This window comes from Culex quinquefasciatus, chromosome 1 (genome assembly GCF_015732765.1).
Source record: "Culex quinquefasciatus strain JHB chromosome 1, VPISU_Cqui_1.0_pri_paternal, whole genome shotgun sequence".
In the NCBI taxonomy this organism is placed as follows: domain Eukaryota; kingdom Metazoa; phylum Arthropoda; class Insecta; order Diptera; family Culicidae; genus Culex; species Culex quinquefasciatus.
In genome coordinates, this window is record NC_051861.1 from 129,464,339 (window position 1) to 129,487,773 (window position 23,435).

At 34.6% G+C, this 23,435-nt stretch overlaps 1 protein-coding gene across 5 annotated transcripts in view; it reads left to right on the forward strand.

Annotated features, from left to right (window-relative positions):
* Positions 1 to 23,435, forward strand: part of LOC6038206 (aminopeptidase N) — a 67,901-nt gene that overhangs the window by 34,133 nt on the left and 10,333 nt on the right. For all 5 annotated transcript variants that reach the window (XM_038257034.1, XM_038257053.1, XM_038257049.1 and 2 more), the window contains 4 exons: positions 2,892 to 3,051; positions 10,373 to 10,672; positions 22,445 to 22,584; positions 22,649 to 23,318. In XM_038257034.1, coding sequence (XP_038112962.1) covers positions 2,892 to 3,051; positions 10,373 to 10,672; positions 22,445 to 22,584; positions 22,649 to 23,318 — 1,270 coding nt within the window. The remainder of the gene's footprint in view (positions 1 to 2,891; positions 3,052 to 10,372; positions 10,673 to 22,444; positions 22,585 to 22,648; positions 23,319 to 23,435) is intronic.

The window sequence follows — 23,435 nt, forward strand, 5'->3', positions numbered from 1 at the left end:
TAAATCTACAGTTTTCTCATGAAAATCAAACAAATATTGGAAGGTTATACACCAAATTGTTGGAAATAATTTTTCTCATCAATCCGGCATAAGTTTTATAAAAATGTTGATTAGGAAGAAAAAACACATTTTTTCTAAAAATCATAGGTTTACGCTATTTGTTCATAGGTGGCGACACGCGTCTTTTAGCTTTGCTGCAAATTCTCTATAAGCGATTTTGTTCTTTAATCCAGCAGAAAGGAATATGATTTTTGGCAAGTAACCTCATTTTGGAGCCACCTACATTTGCAACACAGTCGCGCTGCAAAACCTCAATCACGAGTTTTATTTTTAGTGCCACCAACGCATTTTGCGGTGAGTAGTGAAACTTGTTTTAAAATTGTTGAAAACTAGTAAACTTTTGAGAATAGAGGATTTGCAGAAAAGCTAAAAGACACGTGTCGCCACCTATGAACAAATAGCGTAAACCTATGATTTTTTGAAAAAATGTGTTTTTTGCTTCATAATCAACATTTTTATAAAACTTATGCCGGATTCGGATGAGAAAAATTATTTCCAACAATTTGGTGTATAACTTTTCAATATTTGATTGATTTTTCTATGAGATAACTGTAAATTTAGAAAAAGATAGTAATTTGGACTATTTGGCAAGAAAGTCTGCCAAAAATCAATAAAAATTGTTGAATGTACGTTAACACATCTGTTATCAACTATATAACTGGTAATTTCCTTGATATATACTCATTTTTTTGTGTTCCAAAACATGTTTTTTTAAAGAAAAAGATCACAAATTTTTGCGCGCTCAAAAGTTGATGTTCATTATTTTAAAGCAAACAATTTTTCTCGTCTTTTGCAACCAGTTTCATCAAGATTGATGCAGGGAATCATGAGAAATAAGCGATTTTGTTCTTCAATCTAGCTGAAAGGAATACGATTTTTGGCAAGTAACCTCATTTTGGCGCCACCTACATTTGAAACACAGTCGCGCTGCAAAACCTCAATACTAACTTAACACGTGCTTCCTCTCCAGTGATGATAGCGCTCACTGTGGTGAACAGCGGAACTAATATCGAGAAAAAGATGTTTATGTTTAAAAAAGAGCAAATCATGTGAAAGGCTAGTAATTTTCTTTTGAAGACTAACTGATTTATAATTTTATTTTCAGTGACAACAGCGCCCTCTGCGGTGACTAGCAAAAGTAGCTCAATTGAATCTTTTAAATGAAACAAGAAGAATTGGGTTCTAAAATTAAGCTTTAATTTGTGATATTATTGTTCACAACGATATAGCTTATTTTTCATAGTACAATGACCCTTTAAACGACCGCAAAGGATTTAAAAATCGATTTTTAGTTCATTTTTTTTAAATAAACTTCACGGCCCTTTTGACAGAAAAGTACTTGACAGCTCGTTCTAAGGGGACCATAGTTGATCCATCGGAAAAATGTTATCTTGTCAATATTTTTTTTGCGTTTAAATGAAAAAAAGTGATCGTGTTTTTTACCGTTGTACATAAAAAATGACATAGGGCTTTAGTACCCAATTTTATTTTTTTCTTGATGTTTTACGTTTAGTAGCCACCCTCCAAAGCACCACACGTGACACCTTCCCACCTTCAAGTCGCACCGTGGTGCGTTATCACAAGTATATCTTTTTTCGAGAATCAACCGGCCTCCCCGAACATGGCATGTGACAAAGTCCGCTCGCGACAGTCATTCATAAATTCTGAGGCGAAAACCTGTATTCTCTTCGGACCGACTGCGCGCGTAAAGCTAAGTGGATTTGTTGTAGTGAGACGCCCCCGCTTCAAAAACGCGTATCAAATTTCATTCATGCTCAGCCGGGGACTTAACCGACTTAACAGAAGGGGCGATTTGCTTGGACTGAGTCACAAGACAGCATCGGGAATTGGGTTATTGAGGCTGGAATTGCACGAATAATAAATTTTTTGACTGTAAAAAACTGAGGAAAAAAAATTAATGACGAAAAAATATATCTAATTTTCCAATTCAATTTTTCAACTGTGCCCCTAAATCAAAATTTGTGTAGGTGGTTAGTACACAACTAAGGCAACCTGTATTTGCAATACGGTGTAGTAACTACACTGTAGTTCAATCTAACAACATGCCGTGCCAGAAACTAGAAGCAGCAGGTGCGAAATTTCGAACGTTGACAGCGGTGACAACATCGGTCTGTTTGGTTTGTAATGTGTCCTGACCTTCCTCACATGACTTCTGGTGACTAAAGGGAGGGAAAAAGAAACATTTTTTTCAGGTCAGGTGGGTTTTGTTTGTTTTTCTGCAGCGAAAATATTTATTTTACCTGTTTTACCTTAAAAAAATTATGCTTGTAGCAATTTGTTCAAACTTAAAGATGTTTTGAACGACGTAGTCCTACGTTATTTTTAGTTAAAAGTATCTTTTTCAATTTTTGTTATTGTTATGCCTTATTGAAAGCACGTGAAAAAAAAACATAAAAAACTGCATTTCAGGCTAGTAACCAAGCGAGAATGACTAAATGAGCTATGTGCTTTCTCTTGAGCGATGGTTGCGCTTGCGGTGGCGAATAGTAGAACTAGTTTTTATTTGCAATCAAAAATGTTGTTCTTTGTTATTTTTGGTCATAAACATTATAACGTTTTGTTGTTTTTATGCCTAACTGATAGCATGTACGCAATTTTATTGTATTCATAAAAATTACAAAAAAAGCAAATCAGATTGTAGGCTAGTTATCAATCAAAAAGACTAAAGAAAATACGAAAAATATTGCATGAAATTTTGTTCTGCATGATTTCAATATTCTAACAACATTTCCATCAACTCATAAACCCCCAAAAATAAACAAATTTGCTTCCAATTTCTAAACCAAAATTCTCAATTTTTTCCCCACCAGGTGGCCAGCTCAAAACCAAAAACGGCCAAAAGTACGTCATCAACAATGCCCCCCGGGGCAAGTACATCTCGAGCTTCTGCTGGTACTTTACCATCTTCCTGGTCACGGCCCTGCTGCTGCTAGCGATCGTGCTGATAGTGCTGCTGTTCAACCAGCCGCGGTGAGTAATTTCTGCAATTGGTTATTTTTAAGTTGCCGGTGTCGTGTCGTGTCTCATTCATGGCGGATTTTCAAGCGCGGATTGGCATTCAGTAAACATAGCTGGGACGGTGTGGTGGCGGCGTCTTGAGTCAAGCACCTGTTTCTTGGTATTTTATTTGGTGAACGTGCGATGAATCATGTTCCAATTGCAGCGACGTGATGACTACCGACGAGGTACGGGCTAGAGTGGTCGATAGATCGATAGGCGACACTGTCATTAACACAGTTTGGTAATTGATTTGTCCTTGATTTTTTGGTCGGGTATTTAAATCGATTCTATTTTGAACCACTTTCTAAACAAAAATTTAGGGAAATTGACCCGGGTAGTTCAGACTTACTGATCGCTGAAATTTCTCTTAGGCGATGCCAGAACTTAAAGTGGAAAGTAGTAGAACTACTGGTTAGTGGCAAATCATGCAGTAGGTTAGTAACCTAGCAAGGTAGACTAACTTGACCTATTGTTTTCTCTTCAGCGACATGGAGAATACCAGTGGAAAATAGCAGTACTAGAGCTAAAAGTCTTAAAATACCCTGTAACACAATCTGCCATTTACAATAACATAACCAAGTGGCATCTCAGCTCAACGAAAACAAATAAACAAAAAAATAAGAAATTTTGCCTTTAAGTTATAGCAAGCAATGAATTTTGAAAATTTAAAATTTATTCATTCGGTGTTTATCAAAATGAAAAAAAGTTAAATTTTTCAAGTATTCAATTTAATTTTTTAATTTTAAATCTTTATATTTTGAAATTCTTAAATTTTTTGATAGTTTTATGTTTTTACTTGAATTGATGTTTTTTAAATCTAATTTTATCTTTTTGCCTATTAAATGTTGCCTGATAAGTTAAACAAATTAATGAATATTGTAATTTTAAAATTTAATTATTCGGTTTATATCAAAATTAAAAATAATAAAAATCAAGAATTATATTTTTTTTTATTTTTAAATCATTTTATTTTAAAATTCTGTAAACTTTGGTAGTTTTATGTTTTCACTTCAATTTATGATTGATTATTTTTTTTGTGTATATAATTTTTGGTCTGTTATTTTTTGCAAGTCTGTTTTATATTCCAAGAAATTAATTTTAATACCTTAAAATTTTAAATTGAAAATAGTGAAAATTTTGAATTTTCAGATTTTCATTTTTTTGTTGTAATTGTAATTGTAATTTATTTGGTAACGATTAGTGCGTCCATTCCGGGAATTCCCGGGACAAAAATCCCGGGATTTTTCCAAAACCGAGAATTCCCAAATCCCGGGATTTTTTTTTATTTTATCCCGGGAATTCCCAAAATTGAAAACAAATCAAATTTTGTTTGGAAATTTAGATTTGGTTGTGGAAATAGATGAATATTTGAATACATAATACTCGACAAAAAGTTAAAAGCATTAAAATTTGTATTTGGCATATAAGGTAGTCAGGAATTTTCCAACACAAAAGTATGTTTACATGGCAGCTAGACGTTTGTTTGCATCAGATTTCCTATCTCTTTCTAGCATAAGTTTATTGTCAGACGACTTCTAGCTGGTTTTTTTTTGACTGACCGCCCGATATGTCAGCCAACATACTTCGCAGGGCTGTGACAGTTCGAGCTCGATCATTGTTTGCATCAGGACACTGTGACGAGAAGTTCGTCATTTGTTGGTTAATTTATATTTCTATAGAGTAATCTACGTGCGTATGTATTGCGTAAACGTACACGAAAATAAAGTGAGGTTAAATTTTGTCAGGCAGCAAAACCAAATGGTGCGCTAGTGTGCGTACGCGAAACGTCATAAAGCTTTATAACTGGGCCTAGAAAGCCTTATATCAGCTTTAAAATGACTTGTTAGGAAAATTGCTGAAATTTTAGTTTTCAGATCCGCAAAAAAAAATTATAATAATTGATATTATATTTTCGTATATTTATGACATCAAACTTTAAAAAATCATATTTAATTATTTTTCATCAAAAACCGGCATCTGGAGCAAATCAGGACAAAAGTAAGAAAATTGCCAATTTTTTTGCAAAATGTTCTGTTTGTTTTGATTGATTTTAGTTACAACATGAATAGAACAAAACAATTAGTACACTGATTTCCAAAATCTCCTGTATCTATTCAGACTGCAGTCCAGATTATCTCCAGTTGGCGGTAGTGATTTAAAGATAATTTTTCAAATATGTTTGAAATTGAATCAAGAAATTCTAGACTTATACAAAATGTTATATTTTCTGGTATAATTTCGTGTTTTTTTTTACAGTTTCAAAGAATGAAAAAAGTTTAAGTCTTTTTTAATGGTGTCATAAAAATAAATAAATAAAAGAAATATCTAAATAAGAAGCTTATTAAATTTGAATCATATCAGATTTAAAATCCAAAGCACATCAAAGAATAATCTTTTAATGTATTTTAAACAATCATAAAAACTGCTGTCTTTGTTTAGATTGAAGTGTAGATTATCACCAATTAACAGTATTGAGTATATTTTTCCCGTTTCCCGAGAAATTCAAAACCCGGGAAAATTGGACGCCCTAGTAACGATATCCTGTTAGTTTACACTTTATATTATTTTAAATCATAATTTTTCATAGTTAACTAAACTGTCTAAACTGTTCATAGTCTTATATTTTTGCTTCAATTTGAGATTTTTTTTAAAGATAATTTTGTCTTTTTATTTAATTTCACTATGTTACAAAACAACAGAACAACTGAAAACAATGCAATACTTCGTAGCAATAAAAAAACAAATCATTTAATAGGTTCAAAAAAAAGTCAAAGGTTTGAAAATTCAAACTCTTCAATTGTAAAAAAAAATCAAAACCTGCAAATACAAAATTCAAGGTTTGAAAACTAAAAACAACCCAGCTCAACATACAAAAATCCAAACAAATATAAATTAAAATTAAAAAAAAATCAAAACAAGATTAAAAATTTGGATCTTGCAAATAACAAAATTACAAAATAAATTATTTAAAATATAAAACTTAAAATAGTAGTTTATGCAACAAGTTGCAAAAAGAGGATTTTTTCAGCACGAGTCGGACATTTATCCAACGAGGTTCACCGAGTTGGATAAATACGACGAGTGCTGAAAAAATCAAGTTTTGCAACGAGTTCCATACAACATTTTTTGCAATTTCGAAAAACACCCATTGAGTGAAATTTTAAGTCGAATTTTCATGTATTTTGTCAATAAATCGTTTAAATCAAAAAAATGTTGAAAAGTGTTACTTTTCGAAACAAGTGCTGAAAAGTTCAACTTTTCAGCACCCATTTGAAACTTTTCAGCATTTATTTTGAAAAGTGTTGCTATTCGATTCTGTTATTTTTGGTACAGAAAAGTAGGCTATTTCGTCGTTCAAGAATGACAGGAAAAGTAAGTAGTTTCACGACGGAATTGCAAAAATAAATATTTACAAAATTAAAACTCCTGAAAATTCTTAAAAATTTAAAAAATATCTAATTGCAAGTTCAAATTTTAAAAGTTGAAAAAATTATTTTAAAATTTAAAATTCCAAGACCTCAAAATTTTCATAGTAAAACAAAAAATAGTAAGAAAAAAATTTAAAGAATTTAAACCTTTCAATTTAAATTTTTTTTAAATTCGTAAATAAAAAAAATAAAATTAAAAAATGCAAAACTTGACATCTCAATTTTTTGTATTAAAATAAAAGCTAATAAAAAAATCAAAAATTAAAGGCTTTGCAAATATGTTTTGAAGTTAATGTCCATCGACCAAAGTAGAACGGAGTCAAAAAGTATAATATAATAAAATACGAGCTATGACATTCACATTTCAATGAAAAAAGTGTTAAAAAATGTTGTTTACACCAGCCAATAATTTGTTTTTGAAACATCTCAGTATAGACGAAATCCTTTTTCGTTAAAATAAATCTTTTTGCGGCATTGTTCATCACAAAATTACAAAATTCCAAATTCCAAAATCTTAAGTTTTAAAATAAAGTATTTTTTGCTCACTGATTTTACAAGCCAATTCAAAAAAAAACTTGAAAACTCAATATTTATTTAAAAAAAAAAAAACAATTTTAAAATTTTCTAGAATTATAATTTGCTAAAAAATATCTCATCTGTGAGATCAGCGCTGTAGTGGAGAATAGAAGAATTTAAGATTACAGAGAAATTCACGATTCACGAAAGCGATTCACTTTGTGGCTAGTCTCCGAGACAATTAGACTAACTTGACCAAATGATTCAACTTTAGCGATATAAGCGCTCTCTTGAGTAACATCAGCGCTAGCTGTGGAGACTGGCAGAACTTGAATTTGACGTTTTTAAGCACCTTGAAATGAACCAAGATTTTTCTTTTCGCCGACGCCAGCGTTGCGGTGCGATATCGAAAAGATGCAAATCATATTGTAGGATAGTATTTCAACGATGTAGACTGAAATCATATGGAGCCAAGTCCAATTCAAAACATGGTTCCGAAATTTGTTCGCATCAGTATCACCACCTAGCGTGGATGCCTGAAGTTACTACACTGTTAACTTTGAATATTAGACAAGATAATGTTGTATAACACACGCTACAGGTCACGCGCACTAATCTGTTTTTGAACAAGTGGCATAATTTTGAATTGACCGTTACTACTGGTTTATTTTTGTTTTCAACTTACCTAGCGTAAACGAGTTGCATACATTGTGTAAATATGTAAACAGTCTCCTTAAATAGGGTTGGCGGTAATTGATATGAAAAATTACGTATGTTTATAAATTAAAATTTCTAAAATTCTTTGGGAGGGATAATGCGTGTTACAAGTTTTTCTTATCTTTCCGTAAAATAAATGTTTCGGTGTTTCTCAACAGATGGCCAGTTGGCCTGGCTTCAGCCCCAGTCAGACCTGGTGGCTTTTTTCGAGTCAAGATTTGTCTGTTCCGTCGGGGAAGTGAACATTGGTTCAGACCTAATCTAGATCGTTAGCTTAGTCCAGGTGTAGGAGTCGTCCATGGGTCCTTCCTCGGTGGAGTCGCTGGTAGGCAGTTGGACTCACAACCCAAAGGTCATCAATTCGAATCCTATCGAGTGGAATGCATCAACCACCATACGGTAGATTAAGTAACGTTTTACCATTCGTTAACATGTTGAAGTAGTTATTGACAAGTTATTGATATACTGATTAAACATATTGACAAAAAATCTGATGACCTAAATTTGTACACCTTTGTTTGACAGTTAACAGGCGAAAAAACAATCACTTAGGGGAATGGAAACTTTGCCGTTTTCAAGCAAACTTTTAAAATAATATCCGGCAATTTTGGGAAAGACCGGCTCCGTGGCTTAATGGTTACGGCTTCTGCCTCACAAGCAGAAGGTTCAGGGTTCAAATCCCGCTCGGTACCTTTGAAATTTGGAATCAGGAATTGGAACTTTGAATATGAACAAAAACGAAACAGAATTAGGTGGGATTCGAACTCACACCTTCGGATTGATGGTCGGGGACTCTAACCAGTCGGTCATCTGAAGGTTATAAAACATGTTGTATTCTTCTCATATTAAATACGCTCTGATCCCTGATTTGCCTGAAGGAATTGGGAGTCTTAGGATAGATCAAGGATCCGTCTGGTGCTTGCTTCTATGTTAAGACTGGAACGCCCAACGCATGTCCAACTTACACGGACGCCCAAGCCTTCCAAAAAAGGTGGAACAGTAACTTCAACTCGCTGGTTCTCGAGCATTACTCAACCAATTGGGACAATTCTTGTTTCCAGTGATTTGTTAGGATGTCTAGATGATTCTAGAACTTTGCAGAACTTAATTCGATCAAATCTGTAATTTTTGCGACCAAAAACATCGTTCCACCTTTTTTAAAACGACTGCCTCTGCGGAATTTTTGGCGAATTATTTTTTACACGCGAAAAAAGTTGGAACGATGTTTTTGATCGCAAAAATTACAGATTTGATCAAATTAAGTTCTGCAAAAATCTAGAATCATCTAGACATCAACAAATCACTGGATAAAATCATCTTTATTGGTTGAGTTATGCCAGAATCATTGAGTTGAAGTTACCGTTCCAACTTTTTGGAGCCTTGGGCGTTGGAATGTTAAGGCGGGGCCGGACACCCAACGACCTCGGAATTCGGCCGCTAGGTTCTCTGCCATTCTGAAATGGGTCGTTGGAAGCAGCGCGAGGGCTATCACCACCTAATACCCGGGACTGAGATAAGTTGTATCAGCATTCGTCATATACAAAGTCTGATACAAATTATACTTTCCCATAATTTCGCTACCGGTTAGCGGGTATTGGATTGGACCACACACACACACACACACACACACACACACACACACACACACACACACACACACACACACACACACACACACACACACACACACACACACACACACACACACACACACACACACACACACACACACACACACACACACACACACACACACACACACACACACACACACACACACACACACACACACACACACACACACACACGGCAATTTTGGGAAAGGTCGGTTTCTCTTGACAACGTTGGCGAGCCGGATTTTTTTTTATTTGGCCACTGTTTGACGGATTTCTTGGCTGTATTTTGCAAGCGGAATCGGTCCACCGGTGGACAGATTTCTTTTCAGGAGGAAAACAATGTCCACTGGGGAACCAGTTCTCTTGCCAATTTACAGCTATTCTTGAACGCCCAACTGTTGTAAGCCAACATCACGTGCATGATGAAATTACATGCTATTCCCCTTTACATTCATAATAAAATTATGTTGCAAAAGTATTCAAGAAAAAACGAACCGACTTACGGTAGTTGTACTGTATACTGTTTACAAACATTATACGAGGCTTTTTTGACGTTATACCACTGTGGCGTACACGGTCAGCAGCGAACGGGCAAAACAGGCAACAAATGGGAAATCAAAGTGAGACCAGGAAAAAAAAATCGCTTTAGTTCGAGCTTGCCTCTATATGCTGAAATGTAATTTTTGTATCCTGAGCTACAGCAGCGCCCTACTGCGTTAAGTAGCAAAAGTTGATCTTGACGTCACTCTTAAACACAATCTGCGATAATTTTTGCAAATATTTTCGCCTAATAACTTCTGCACCTCAAAAACTCACAATAGCACGAAGAATGTTTTTTGTCAAGGCTTGATTGACAGCGGCAAAGCGGGTCTCGTTAGTTAGACTCAAGACTGCGATGCCATCGGGCTTAAGAGGGGGATCTATTTCTATCATGTCTCAATTAGTTACACTCGCGCAGCGAAAAATGTATCATTATTAAATTGTTTCTTCTTACTCACTTTATTCGTCTTCTAGGTTATGTACCAGCGAAAACGGCCACACAAATGGGAATTCCTCCAGCTTGGTAGCGACGGGGTCCATCTTCACGGTCAGTAGTAACGGGAAGGGTACGCCGGAACCGGCGGTGGCCAACGGGAACTCGAACCGGAATCGGTGCTCGCACGATCCAAGGTTGAATACGAACCGGCAGCCTTCCGGTTCGGCGCGGAACGATGACTACATTGATGATGACAGTGGCGGCGGAAGGGAGGGGGCGCCGGATGACGAGCAGGACATTATTACGCGGAGTTTCGGGTGGAATCCGGTGCATTACAAGTAAGTTTGGGGTGAGCGCGACTTTTGTTCGATTTTGGACGGTTTTTTCTCGACTGGGTTGTGAGCTGTCAAAGACACGCTGATTTGGGGTTAGTCGACGCCACTCTAAATTCCAGCGAAAAATCCCTATATTTTTGTTTGGAATTCCAGGCGTAAAGTGATTCACCTTGTTCGGCAATCGGCGTCCAAAAATAAACCAACGCGAACGCATCTAAACCCAAGTATAAACAAAATCACCTCTAAGCCAGAGGTGCCGGCTTAGAAGCGGTTCGTTGACCTGCTACCCGAAACCTATATTTTCGAAAACATTTGCGTCCAGCGGCGGCTGATTGGAAATGCCGAGCAATCTTTCAATCAAGACGCAGGGTGCAAAAAAGCGAGAGTGTAACTTGAATAAGGTTGATTGTACTGTTGTTGGTTTTCGCTGGAATAGATGAATAGGTCACGTCGTTGGTTGCCAGCATAGATATGTATCGGGTTGTGCACAAACGGATGGTTACTTGCGGTTGAACATGGGTGCTGCGCGAAAAACATGCAAATGATTGAATGTTTGTCTGTGGTTCTGGAGAAAGGTTGTGGTTTGAAGGGGGTAAGGATTGGTTACTTGGACTTAGGAAAAATCTGCTTTTTAAAACTTTTAGAACTGAGCAGTTCTCTCAGATTTCGGTCATTCGATTTTTTTTGTATTTTTTAATACGACTGAAACTTTATTGATGCCTTCGGTATGCCATTTTGCATAATTAGTTTCCCATATAATTTTCCATACAAATTTGGCAGCTGTCCATACAAAAATGATGTATTAAAATTAAAAAATCTGTATCTTTTGAAGGAATTTTTTGATCGATTTGGTGTCTTGGGCAAAGTTGTAGATATGGATACGGATTACACTGGAAAAAAAAGATACACGGTAAAATTTTTTTTTTTATTTAACTTTTTATTATTAAAACTTGATTTGCAAAAAAACACTATTTTTAATTTTTTAATTTTTTTTATTTTTTGATATTTTTTAGAAGACATAAAATGCCAACTTTTCAGAAATTTCCAGAATGGGCAAAAAATCTTTGAGCGAGTTATGAATTTTTGAATCAATACTGATTTTTGCAAAAAATCGAAATATTGGTCGCAAAAATTTTTCAACTTCATTTTTCGATGTAAAATCAAATTTTTAATGTCGATATCACAGCAACTAATGGTCCGATTTTCAATGATAAAATATGAAACATCCGTGAAATTTTCCGATCTTTTCGAAAAAAATATTTAAAAAAAATTTAAACCAAGTCTAACATTTTAAAAGGGCGTAATATTGAATGTTTGGCCCTTTTGAAATGTTAGTCTTGACATGAAAATTTTGAAAGTATTGTTTTCGAAAAGAACGGAAAATTTCACAAATATTTCATATTTTAACATTGAAAATCGGTCCATTAGTTGCTGAGATATCGACATTAGGAAATGATGGATTTTTTGGGTGAGACTTAAAAAACATCAATTTTCCTGTTTTTAAACCTTTGCATGGCAATATCTCAGCAACTAAAGGTCGTATCAACAAAGTTCAAAAAAGCAAAATATAGAGAATTTTCTCAGCTTTTCTAAAATATTTTTTTCAAAAGTGGGCAAACATGTGCACTAATTTTAAAAAATGAATAACTGCGACTATTAGCAAAAAAGTCACCTAAAAATGGATTTAACTTGAAAACGGTACAGTTTATCAAAATTTCACTGAAGTACTTTTTGATTGCAAATTTGATTTTACATCGAAAAATGAAGTTGAAAAATTTTTGCGACCGATATTTCGATTTTTTGCAAAAATCAGTATTGATTCAAAAATTCATAACTCGCTCAAAGATTTTTTGCCCATTCTGGAAATTTCTGAAAAGTTGGCATTTTATGTCTTCTAAAAAATATCAAAAAATAAAAAAAATTAAAAATAGTGTTTTTTTTTGCAAATCAAGTTTTAGTGACAAAAAGTTAAATAAAAATCACCAAAAAAATTTTTACCGTGTATAATTTTTTTTCAGTGTAGTCCTTATCCATACCTACAACTTTTCCGAAGACACCAAATCGATCAAAAAATTCCTTCAAAAGATACAGATTTTTGAATTTTCACATATCATTTTTGTATGGACAGCTGCCAAATTTGTATGGAAAGTTATATGGACAAACAAATGATGCAAAATGGCTTCTTTGGGCATACCGAAGGCACCAAAAAAGTTTCAGCCAGATTAAAAAATACAAAAATTAAAATTAAAGAAAAATACCGATTTCGTAGAGAATTGCTCAACTGTTACAATTTCTTGAATTTCTGACATTTTAAATGTTACATGATTTGCCTTAAGAGTTCTTTAAGAGTTTGTGTGTGCATTAAAAAAACTTGTGTGAGCCTTGTGAGTACATTAAAAGACTTGTGTGATTCTTGTGAATGCATTGAAAGACTTGTGTGACCCTTTTGAGTACATTAACAACTTTGTGTGATCCTTCTGAGTGCATTAAAAGCCATGTGTGATCCTTGAGAGTGCATTTAAAGACTTGTGTAATCCCTGTGAGTTCGTTTAGAGACTTGTGTGACCCTTGTGAGTGCGTTAAAAGACTTGTGTGATCCTTGTGAGTACATTAAAAGCCTTGTGTGATCCTTATGAGTGCATTAGAAGGCTTGTGTGATCCCTGTGAGTTCATTAAAAGACTTGTGTGACCCTTTTGAGTGCATTAACAGACTTGTGTGACCCTTGTGAGTGCATAAAAATACTTGTGTGATCTTCGTGAGTGCATTAAACGACTTGTATGATCCCTGCGAGTTCACTAAAAGACTTGTGTGGTCCCCGTGAGTTCATTAAAAGACTTGTGTAGTCCCCGTGAGTTCATTAAAAGACTTGTGTGATCCTTGTGAGTGCGTTAAGAGATGTGTGGGATCCTTGTGAGTGCGTTAAGAGAATTTTGCGACCCTTGTGAGTGAATTAAGATACTTGTGTGATCCTCGTGAGTGCATTAAAAGACTTGTGTGATCCTTGTGAGTGCATTAAAAGACTTGTGTGAGCCTTGTGAGTGCATTAAAAGACTTGTGTGGTCCTTGTGAGTGCATAAACAGATTTCTGTGATCATTGTGAGTGCATTAAAATACTTGTGTGATCCTTGTGAGTGCATTAAGAGGCTTGTGTGATCCCTGTGAGTGCATTTAAAGACTTGTGTGATTTTTGTGAGTGCATTTTTTAGACTTTTAGACTTGTGTGAGCCTATTTTACTTCAATTTCCTAGTTTTTCTTAAGATTTGGTTCAAAAAATCGACGTTAACCCTAAACCGAAACCAAGCAATTTACAATTAGTCGCCGTACTAGCCGCGCTGTTGTTTTCGTTGCTTCGCAATGTTCCCGCGGGACTATTATTAGCATAAAGGTTGATTTGTAATTTACATTTTTGTTGCACAATCTCGATGTTTTGTTTTTTTCAAAACAACAATAACAACACAAACAATAAACGTGACATCCTCCGGAAATTTGTCTCGGATCTGGTGTGTTCTGGCGAAATCTGCATAAAAAGCATACAAATTATGTGCTCATTTACGATGCATCACGTGTGATGTGTGTTTGAGTTATGGGTTCTCGAGATAAACACCTACAAACGCGTCTGCGACTAGCTCAAGCTGAACATGATGAGAGGAGATGAACAAAAAAACGAAGAAAAAAGTGAATAAAAAACCGATTTGTGAATGGTTAATGTCTGTCGAGAATTCGTTACAAATCGGATTGATTTGCCCGTCCTCTATTAGATATGGTTTCTTCTCTCTTTTTTTATTACGGAAGCTATAAATACTTGCAGCTTCGTAACGCCTCGGACAGACTTTTGATTAAACGCCTCTAATTTGTAAATTGGAGCGACCGGGAGGGTGGCCTCACGCCCAATAAAACTATGCTGGGTCATAGACGGAGTTGAAGACGTCACATTTTTCTCAATTTGATTTAAAAAAAATTGTTAAAAAAATAAACAAAAATTTAGTTCGTCAAATACAATGTTTTTTGAAAAAGGCAAATCATAAAGCAGGCTAGTATTCTTAAAAGGTAGACTAACTTGACTAAATTATCCCTTCAGCGATTGCAGCGCAAGCTGCGGAGAGTAGCGGAACTTAAAATTCAAAAATCATTTCGCAATTCGCGATTAAAAGCTCCATAATTCCGGCAGATGGCGCAAAGCATCGAAGAACGACGATTCAAATTTTCGCTGTTCGGTTATATAGGAATGCAAACTTAAAATTGAATTTACAGCTTTTAGAACAACTTTTGAGAAAAAATTCAAGTAGTACGAGTGTAAACTTTTTGCCCTCTATAAATTAACGCAATAAAAAAAATTTGAAAAAAAAAATAATTTTGAAAAAATAATATTGTTTAAAATGATAGAGCATCAAAAGTTAACAAAGTATCAGCTCGAATTTTTGCTCAAAAGCTGTTTTGAACGCTGGAATTTAACAAAACAGAATTCGCATACATAACCTCAAAGGGCGGAAATTTCAATCGACATACTTCGCTCTGTTCTGCTACTCAACACTAGGTGTCGCATGTCGTTTGGCTCTTGAACGGAAATCATTAAAAGAAATAAAACAGTATTTTTCCAATTTCCGTGTTGCCAAATTACTCAACATTTCATTCCATTTCAAACTCATGTTTTTCTTGGATTAAATATCGAGACTTTTTGATCAATATCTTATACAAGCTTGTCTTTAAATTCTTCGTTTGAATTTTATTTGAGCAATCATTGGTTGTTAAGATCTAGGGATAAAGACAAAGGTAATTGTGTGACTCAGTTCATTTTCCCCAAGTCAGTTCTCATCAGATCAGGAAGATTGTGGAACAATGTTATCTCCTTATCTGTATTGCTCAGCTTTAGAGCTCTATTTGGAGTGGGGCAAACATTGATTGGATATGGAATTTATCGATTTTGAAACAAATTTGTTTTATCAAAGTTAAGATTTTTTCAGTTTACGGTTCCCTTCAGATTTGCTGTTCTAATTGAATCAATTTTATTTAAAAAAAATAAAAATAGTTAACATAGAAAATTTCTTTACGATTTTACTGCTTTAATTTTTAAACAGCTTTTCTGGTAAACTTTTTTAGAAAATCTGAAAATGTTCCAAAATTACCAACAAAAATGTCAGTTGACTTGGAAAAAAATGAAAATTCATAAATTCACATTTTGTTCTAACTTCACTTTCAGCACAAAAATAATATGAAAAAAGAAGCCATTTTGAATCATTAGTTTGTCCATATAATTTTCCATACAATTTTGGCAGCTGTCCATACAAAAATGATGTATGAAAATTCAAAAATCTGTATCTTTTGAAGGAATTATTTGATCGAATTGGTGTCTTCGGCAAAGTTGTAGGTATGGATATGGACTACACTGAAAAAAAAAATGAAACACGTTAAAAAAATGTTGATGATTTTTTGTTTAAATTTTTGTCACTAAAACTTGATTTGCAAAAAAACACTATTTTTATTTTTTTTATTTTTTGATATGTTTTAGAGGACATCAAATGCCAACTTTTCAGAAATTTCCAGAATGGGCAAAAAATCTTTGACCGAGTTATGATTTTTTAATCAATACAGATTTTTTCAATAAATCGCAATATTGGTCGCAAAAATTTGTCAACTTCATTTTTCGATGTAGAATCAAATTTGCAATCAAAAAGTACTCCAGTGAAATTTTGATAAAGTGCACCGTTTTCAAGTTAAATCCATTTTTAGGTGACTTTTTGATAATAGTCGCAGTTTTTCATTTTTTTTAAATAAGTGCACATGTTTGCCCACTTTTGAAAAAAAAATTTTTGAAAAGTTGAGAAAATTCTCAATATTTTGATTTTTTGAACTTTGTTGATACGATCTTTAGTTGCTGAGAGATTGCCATGCAAGTGTTTAAAAACAGGAAAATTGATGTTTTCTAAGTCTCATCTCATCATTAAAATTCTAAAAAAAAGACCGATTTCGAATTGCTCCACAGCGGCATAGCCTACTTTGATGTTGTTTGATGGTGACATGGTAACTGGGTTGTGCCCCACTTGCATTCCATCATAAAATTGAGCATATCTTTACTACTTCGAGTAGTTTTGTTTTTTATGGTTGAGATAGGTTATGATGAAAAGTTCTGAAAATTTTATGCCATTTTTCATGCTGGATGGATTTTCTACAAAATCAATCTAAGATTTTTGAAAAAGAATTGAATGAATATTCAGGAAAATCTTTTGGCAACATTTTTCAAACAAGTTTTGTTCAAACTTGTAAAAATTGCATGACGTTTTGCTTAAGGTGGTATTCAATTGCATGAAACTTTTTCACAACTTTGACCCTTTGTTAGTTTCCGAGTTTCTCAAAGAGTATGTGTTTTTAGGGAAGACATTTAAACTGTAAATTCCAATATAATCATAAAATTGCTGAACCATTTTTTTTACTTGAAAATAGTGAAAAAACATCAAAGTCGTTTTGTAAAAAAAAACAGTGTAATCCCGTAATCGAATACCGCCTTAACAAATCGTCTCACACTTGAAAATCGGTTAAGGTGAAACGTGAAAAAATGTCAAAGTTTTAGAATAGATTTAAACTTAGAAATCATTTTGCAAAAAAATATCAAGTTTAATCGCGAAGTGAAAATGGACTTTGACGTAGGACTACGTTGATTATTCTAATGAACTTTCTCAACAAAATTAAATTATGTTGTTTGCTCAACAAATTACGCACACAAAAATTTGAGAGCCACGTGGACCGTGACGCGTGTTTGCGCGTGCGCACTTACTTGAACTGATCAAATATCAGTTGTGAATGTGAGGACGCAAAACAAAAAAAGATAAGATAAAACACCTTCGCACTACCTGGTTGGGGTGGAAAATACCTCTGTTTAATTACTATAGTCAAGGTTTCCCCAAAAGCCTCTAAAGAGCAAACACTTGTGAACTACTTGAATTGGAATGTTCTGTTAGCTTTTTCCCTTCTCCCTACGCCAATCAATTAATGCAAATATCATGTTGGACTGCATAACTCAGAAGTGAGCCTGAGCAAAACTCACATAATCCATCACATTCAATTAGTGAGCGGCACTTGCTGCAGCACTCAAAAGTGCATTCGATCGCGCTTCGGCACTGTATGTGATGTCATGTCGTGTAATGTATTTGTTTAAAAGAGAGGGAACGCTGTTTATTATAAATTTCCCTCGAGCAGATCGAAACTGGGCGGCTTAACCCCAAGTGACGTAAACACCGACCGATTAAACCACTTATTAAAACAGAGGGAAATTTGTCTTGAAAATTATTTAGAAGTAGTTTACGCGTGCCATCATCATTGAAACAGAAGGGAAGCTATTTTTAACGACCTTTCTTTGAGCTACAAAGTGGCATCAGATGAGCGATGATGAAATGCATCGGGCTCCCTCACAACTGAGTTGCAATATGTGTCTTCAATTGTGTTTACTCTTCAATTGAATGGCTGTGGTGGCGCCAGCTTGACTGTAATCACGTGGCCGGTTTGTTGATGTTTGCTTTTGTTTCTTGCTGTACTTCCGTGAGGTGCAATTTCAAACAAATTTTGAATTATGGTTAGATTTTATTTATATATTACAATTTGAGATTGGAAACGGTTACAGAAAAGTGATTATTCTTCAAAAATTAATTAAAACGATCAAATAGTGTTGCAAACTGTACACCAGATTATATAACGCAACCACCCATCAAATGACCTACCATAATTAAGTAGTAAAAATTTGAGCGATTTTATGACAAAACGCAACTAGGGCATGATCTAGTTACTGGTTCATCAAAGCAGGCCGCTGAGTATGCTGGAGGGGGGAAATCTAGCTAGAGGAATCTGTGAAATTTCTGGCTCTGGATTGCTAGGATTGGATTGTGACTGTAAAACATGGATTTGGTTACAGTTTTGTTTGAGTTTCGATTAGATTTTGATAGCACTTTAAATAATTTTATTTGAACTGTAATTTTAGATGATAATTTTACAATTCCAATGTTTTTAAATTTTGCCTTTGCAATAAGTTTTCTAATCTTTGAAGATGTTTGACCTTTTTCTTTTCCATTTTACCATTATCGAAGTATTCCATCCCGATCATAAACATAAACATTCAAAAATATTTGCAACGGCCTAGCAGAAAAAAAATCCAGATAACTAAATTTGATATTGGTGACGTATATGTTTGCCACATTAAATAACTGATTTTAATATTGTTAATAAGTTAGTAAACTAATGAATTGCCATTTCTCTTTTGAAAAATGAGACTAACTTAATTTTCCTTCTAAATTGTCGATCGAAAACTAAATAAAAACTCAACACAAAAATGAATAATTTTGAACAAATTATTGATTTTCTTAGGGTGATATTTCAATAATTATAAAATTCAACCTTAATATTTTAAAAAATTTGCAATAATTCTAGCCGTGTTGATCAAAATAATAAAATAATAACAAATTGTATTATAAACAGTAAGACAACTTTCGAACAAATAATTAATGTACCAATAATTTTAAAAACTAACTTAATCCACCTATGTGGTTGGAGCCTTCCTCACTCATTACCGACAATGGCTGTACACAAATTTAATCTATTTTTTAGATCCGGAATAAAAAAAAGTACATAAATATCACTTAAGCGGACATATCTCGAGACAGGGTTGCTAGATCTTCAATGTTTTGGGCTCGTTGGAAAGGTCTTTTAATAACCTAACCAACGATGGGTCGGATAGTGGATCCGGACATAGTTTACATACATTTAAGTGAGATCCGGATATGAAAACACATTTTTATACATAACTTTTGAACTACTTATCGAAACTTCAATCTGTATAAAACTCGATCTATGGGACCCTAAACCAAGTCGAATGCAAACGGTTCGGGTAAAATCGGTTCAGCCAGTGCCGAGAAATATGAGCTAGTTTGTTGGTCACATACATACATACACACACACATACACACACATACATTTGTTCAGTTTTCGATTCTGAGTCGATATGTATACATGAAGGTGGGTCTACGACATTTTTATAAAAAGTTCATTTTTAGAGCAGGATTACAGCCTTACCTCAGTTAGGAAGGCAATATCGACTTTTCTATTTTGAAATTTTTATGAAAGTTTTAATTTAAATATGTATCAAATTGTATGGCCAAATTATGTCAAAATGTAAAATTTTATTTATAGTTCTACCCAATTTTTGAGATATAAAAATAATATCAAATTGTTTTTTGGGTTATTAGGTCAAAATTTTCCCACAGTTTTAGTAACATTCCAAGAATAAAAAAATAATAACATATTTGTTTATTACTACCAGGGATGGAATAATCGCAAAAAAATCAATTTCGCTGGCGAACTTTCTTCACCCGCGAAAGAGAGAGGAGGCAAATCACGCAAAAGAAAATCGCTCCCGAAGTTCTCCAAGAAAATCAATCTGCTGATGATTTTTTGTGAAAATCCATGTCAGCACCACTTAATAATAGTTATTTCACTTTGTTTACACACATTGCCCATCTACAAAATGTGACAGGTCATTTTTCGACGTGTGACGTTACACTTGCAAGTGTAGTAGTGAAAAAGATGTTCCGCCGAATAATCAAGATGATGATTTTTTTAGATTCTTTTTACCGATCTTTCGTGCGCGAGAGAGGAGAGATATGCTCCTTTCAGATTTTTTCTCTTGATGAACGCCCAGAGATTTACTTTTGATGATGATTATTCCATCGCTGATTACTACTGATTATTTTTTACAGTACTGATTCCGGCAACAATTTCTTCCATTTTTCCCCATTTTGGCAACACCTAAATTAATTTGATATTTTTGGTCTCGTAATACTTTCAAAACAAAAAATAATTAGTTATTGCTTAAAATATAATTATTTTTAATGCAAATAAGACAGTTGCAAATATTTTTTAAAGTTGAGGTCGCAAGCACGCCCTCCCCTTCAAAATTGGTCCGTGAAATTAGGGGACAAACAAATATTTTTTCTGATTTTTTTTATGGAATATAGATTATGGATAATGGAAATAGAAGTCTTATCAACTGAAAACAACTTGAAATGCATTTCCAAATGCATACAAATTGAAATAACAAGCCATAGTGTTTAAAAATGCATTTCACACTAGGGGAAATTCTCGTATGTTTGGCAGGTTAAGCACTCGCTCCTAATTCCATCCAATTTGCTGATTTACATTAGGGACCATCCACAAACCACAAACCACGTGGACACTTTTTTGGGAATCTCAACCCCCCCCCCCCCTCTCGTGGACAATTGTCCAACAAAAAAAAAAAACGGTTTGGACGGCGTGGACAATCGCCTTACCCCCACCCCCCTAAAGTGTCCACGTGGTTTATGAATGATCCCTTATTTACACAACAAATTTGGCAAAACTTTTGATAGAAACTTGCTTGCTCACTTCTTATTGAACTATTAATCACTCGATTTCAGTTGAAAACGCTTTTAATGAGCTGTAATTGAATGTCAAAGTGCTGATATGGCAACATTAGAGGCACGCTGGAATTAGATGCTGTTGCCCTAGTTCTGTTGTTTCGCAATCATTAGTTTTCAAAAAATGTAAGATTTGACGAAACCAAAAATCTTAGCGAAAAAAAAAACTTAAAAAAAATCGCATTAAACATCGAAAATTACCAAAAAATATTTCTAAATTTTCATTGAAATTTTAAGTTTTTTGAAAAAAAAAACCTTACCGATGGTTATTATGTTTAAATTTTTTAACTAACTTTTTTATCTGAAAACTCGATTTTGACAAACATTACTTTCCGTCCATTTAAAAAACTGGTGGACTAAAAGTGACAAATTTTACCAGTTATAATTGTCATTTTGCAAAGTATCGGAAATACACTTCTAAAAAATTTGGTTTTTATTTGAAAAAATGAATTTGCAATAAAATTGTACATTTGTAATATTTAATTATTAAGTGCATCGTTTTAGGGTTATAGGGAAAGAACATGTTAGAACATCGGGTACCTAATGTTAGCATATTAGTACTTTAACATTTAATTACAGTTTCTAAAAGTCTATTGATATATATTGAAGGGAGTGAGCAAGCAAGTTTTCATCAGAAGCATGCAAAATAATTTGTTTAAAAAATGAAACACACTAAATTGGATTTTTATATCCTGAAATTCTTTAATTCAAATTCAAATAAAAAAAACATCAACTTCATCCAACTCCGAAAAAACAACGTATTCGAAAAGCCAATAAAACTATCTACCAATTTCTGTTGTGAACATTTTTCATCAGACCTTTTGCTTGCAGGCTTGCAAAAATTAAGTAAAATATTTCCAGAGTTTTTTTTTGAAAAGGTCCTATAAACCAAATTTTCCACTTTTGCTTCCCATCTCTAGATATCGTGGCACTCGTAAATCAACTTGGTGTTAAGAGAAAACGCTCAGAAAGTTAGACAGTTGGCTTTGCCCATGGCAAAATTCTGAGCTTAAATCGTCTCTAACACAGTTAAATCATGAACTATCTTCATGAAACTTTCAGGAGTGATTGAAAATCATCTTTTAAGTGGATTTAATATTTTTTTTTGTAATATGAAATTTTGTGATTTTCTACATGTATGTAACCCCTTAATATTGAGGCAGTTAATAGTAGTTTCTGTTTTCTAAAAGTAAAAATCTATTTTATTATGATTTTTAAACATTCTCTTTTAAGAGGTGTTTTTTTTGTTTACATACTCAACTAAAATTAAATTTGAAATTAACATTCAAAAACTGCAGTCTGAATTCCAAATTAACAATATTATTTTTCATTATTTCCAGGCTAGTTATCGAACCCAACTTTGACCGGTCAATCAACAACGGCACCGTGGTAATCAACATACAGAGGGACCTGTCCTACAGCCAAAAACTCCTTCCAATCATTCTGGACATCAACCAAATTGAAATCCTCACTTCCCAAGGTAATTTCGAAGCAACCATCCACTCGCCTACTCGGATCCAATCAACTAATTTCTTTTTCTTCAGTCCTCGACTCTGATGGCCAGGACATCGCGTACGACGCCTACTACGGCCGCAACAACCTGTCGTACCACTTCCGCATCAAGGAACGCGACGAGGGCGAAAATCTCCTCAACCTAACCCTGCTGCTGGAGTTCGAAAGCCGCCTCAGCGACACGTTGCAGGGCTTCTACAAGGGTTTCTTCCTGGAGGAAGGTTCCACCGAGGACAAAAGCTGGTTCGCGAGCACGCAATTTTCGCCGATTGACGCGCGGCGAGCGTTCCCGTGCTTCGACAGTCCGGACATGAAGGCGACCTTCGAGATTTCGTTGGTCCATCCAGCGGCCAAGCAGAGCGTGCTTTCGAACACGGAGGTGATCCGGACGTCGGTGGTGCGGCCCGGGTATTTGAGGGAGGACTTTGAGACGACGCCGCGGATGAGTACGTACTTGGTGGCGTTTGTAATTTCGGATTTGCAGCTGGTTCAGCGGTCGGAGGGTTTTACGCCGCAGATTAACATCTGGAGCAGGCCGGAAGTGGGTCGGATGACGAGTTACGTGCAGCGGTTGACGATCCGGATTTTGCCCTACTTGGAGCGGTACTTTGATTTGAAGTTCAACATGAAGAAAATCGATATGGTCGCGGTGCCTGACTTTGGCTTTAGCGCGATGGAGAACTGGGGGCTGATTACGTTCCGGTGAGTGTGTGGGATGGGGAGGGAGAGGGGGAAGGTTTATGAGGGATTATGGTGGCGATCAGACAGTAGCGTAAATTCTTAAAATCTTGTATTCTTATTTTTTTAATTCTAAAGTTT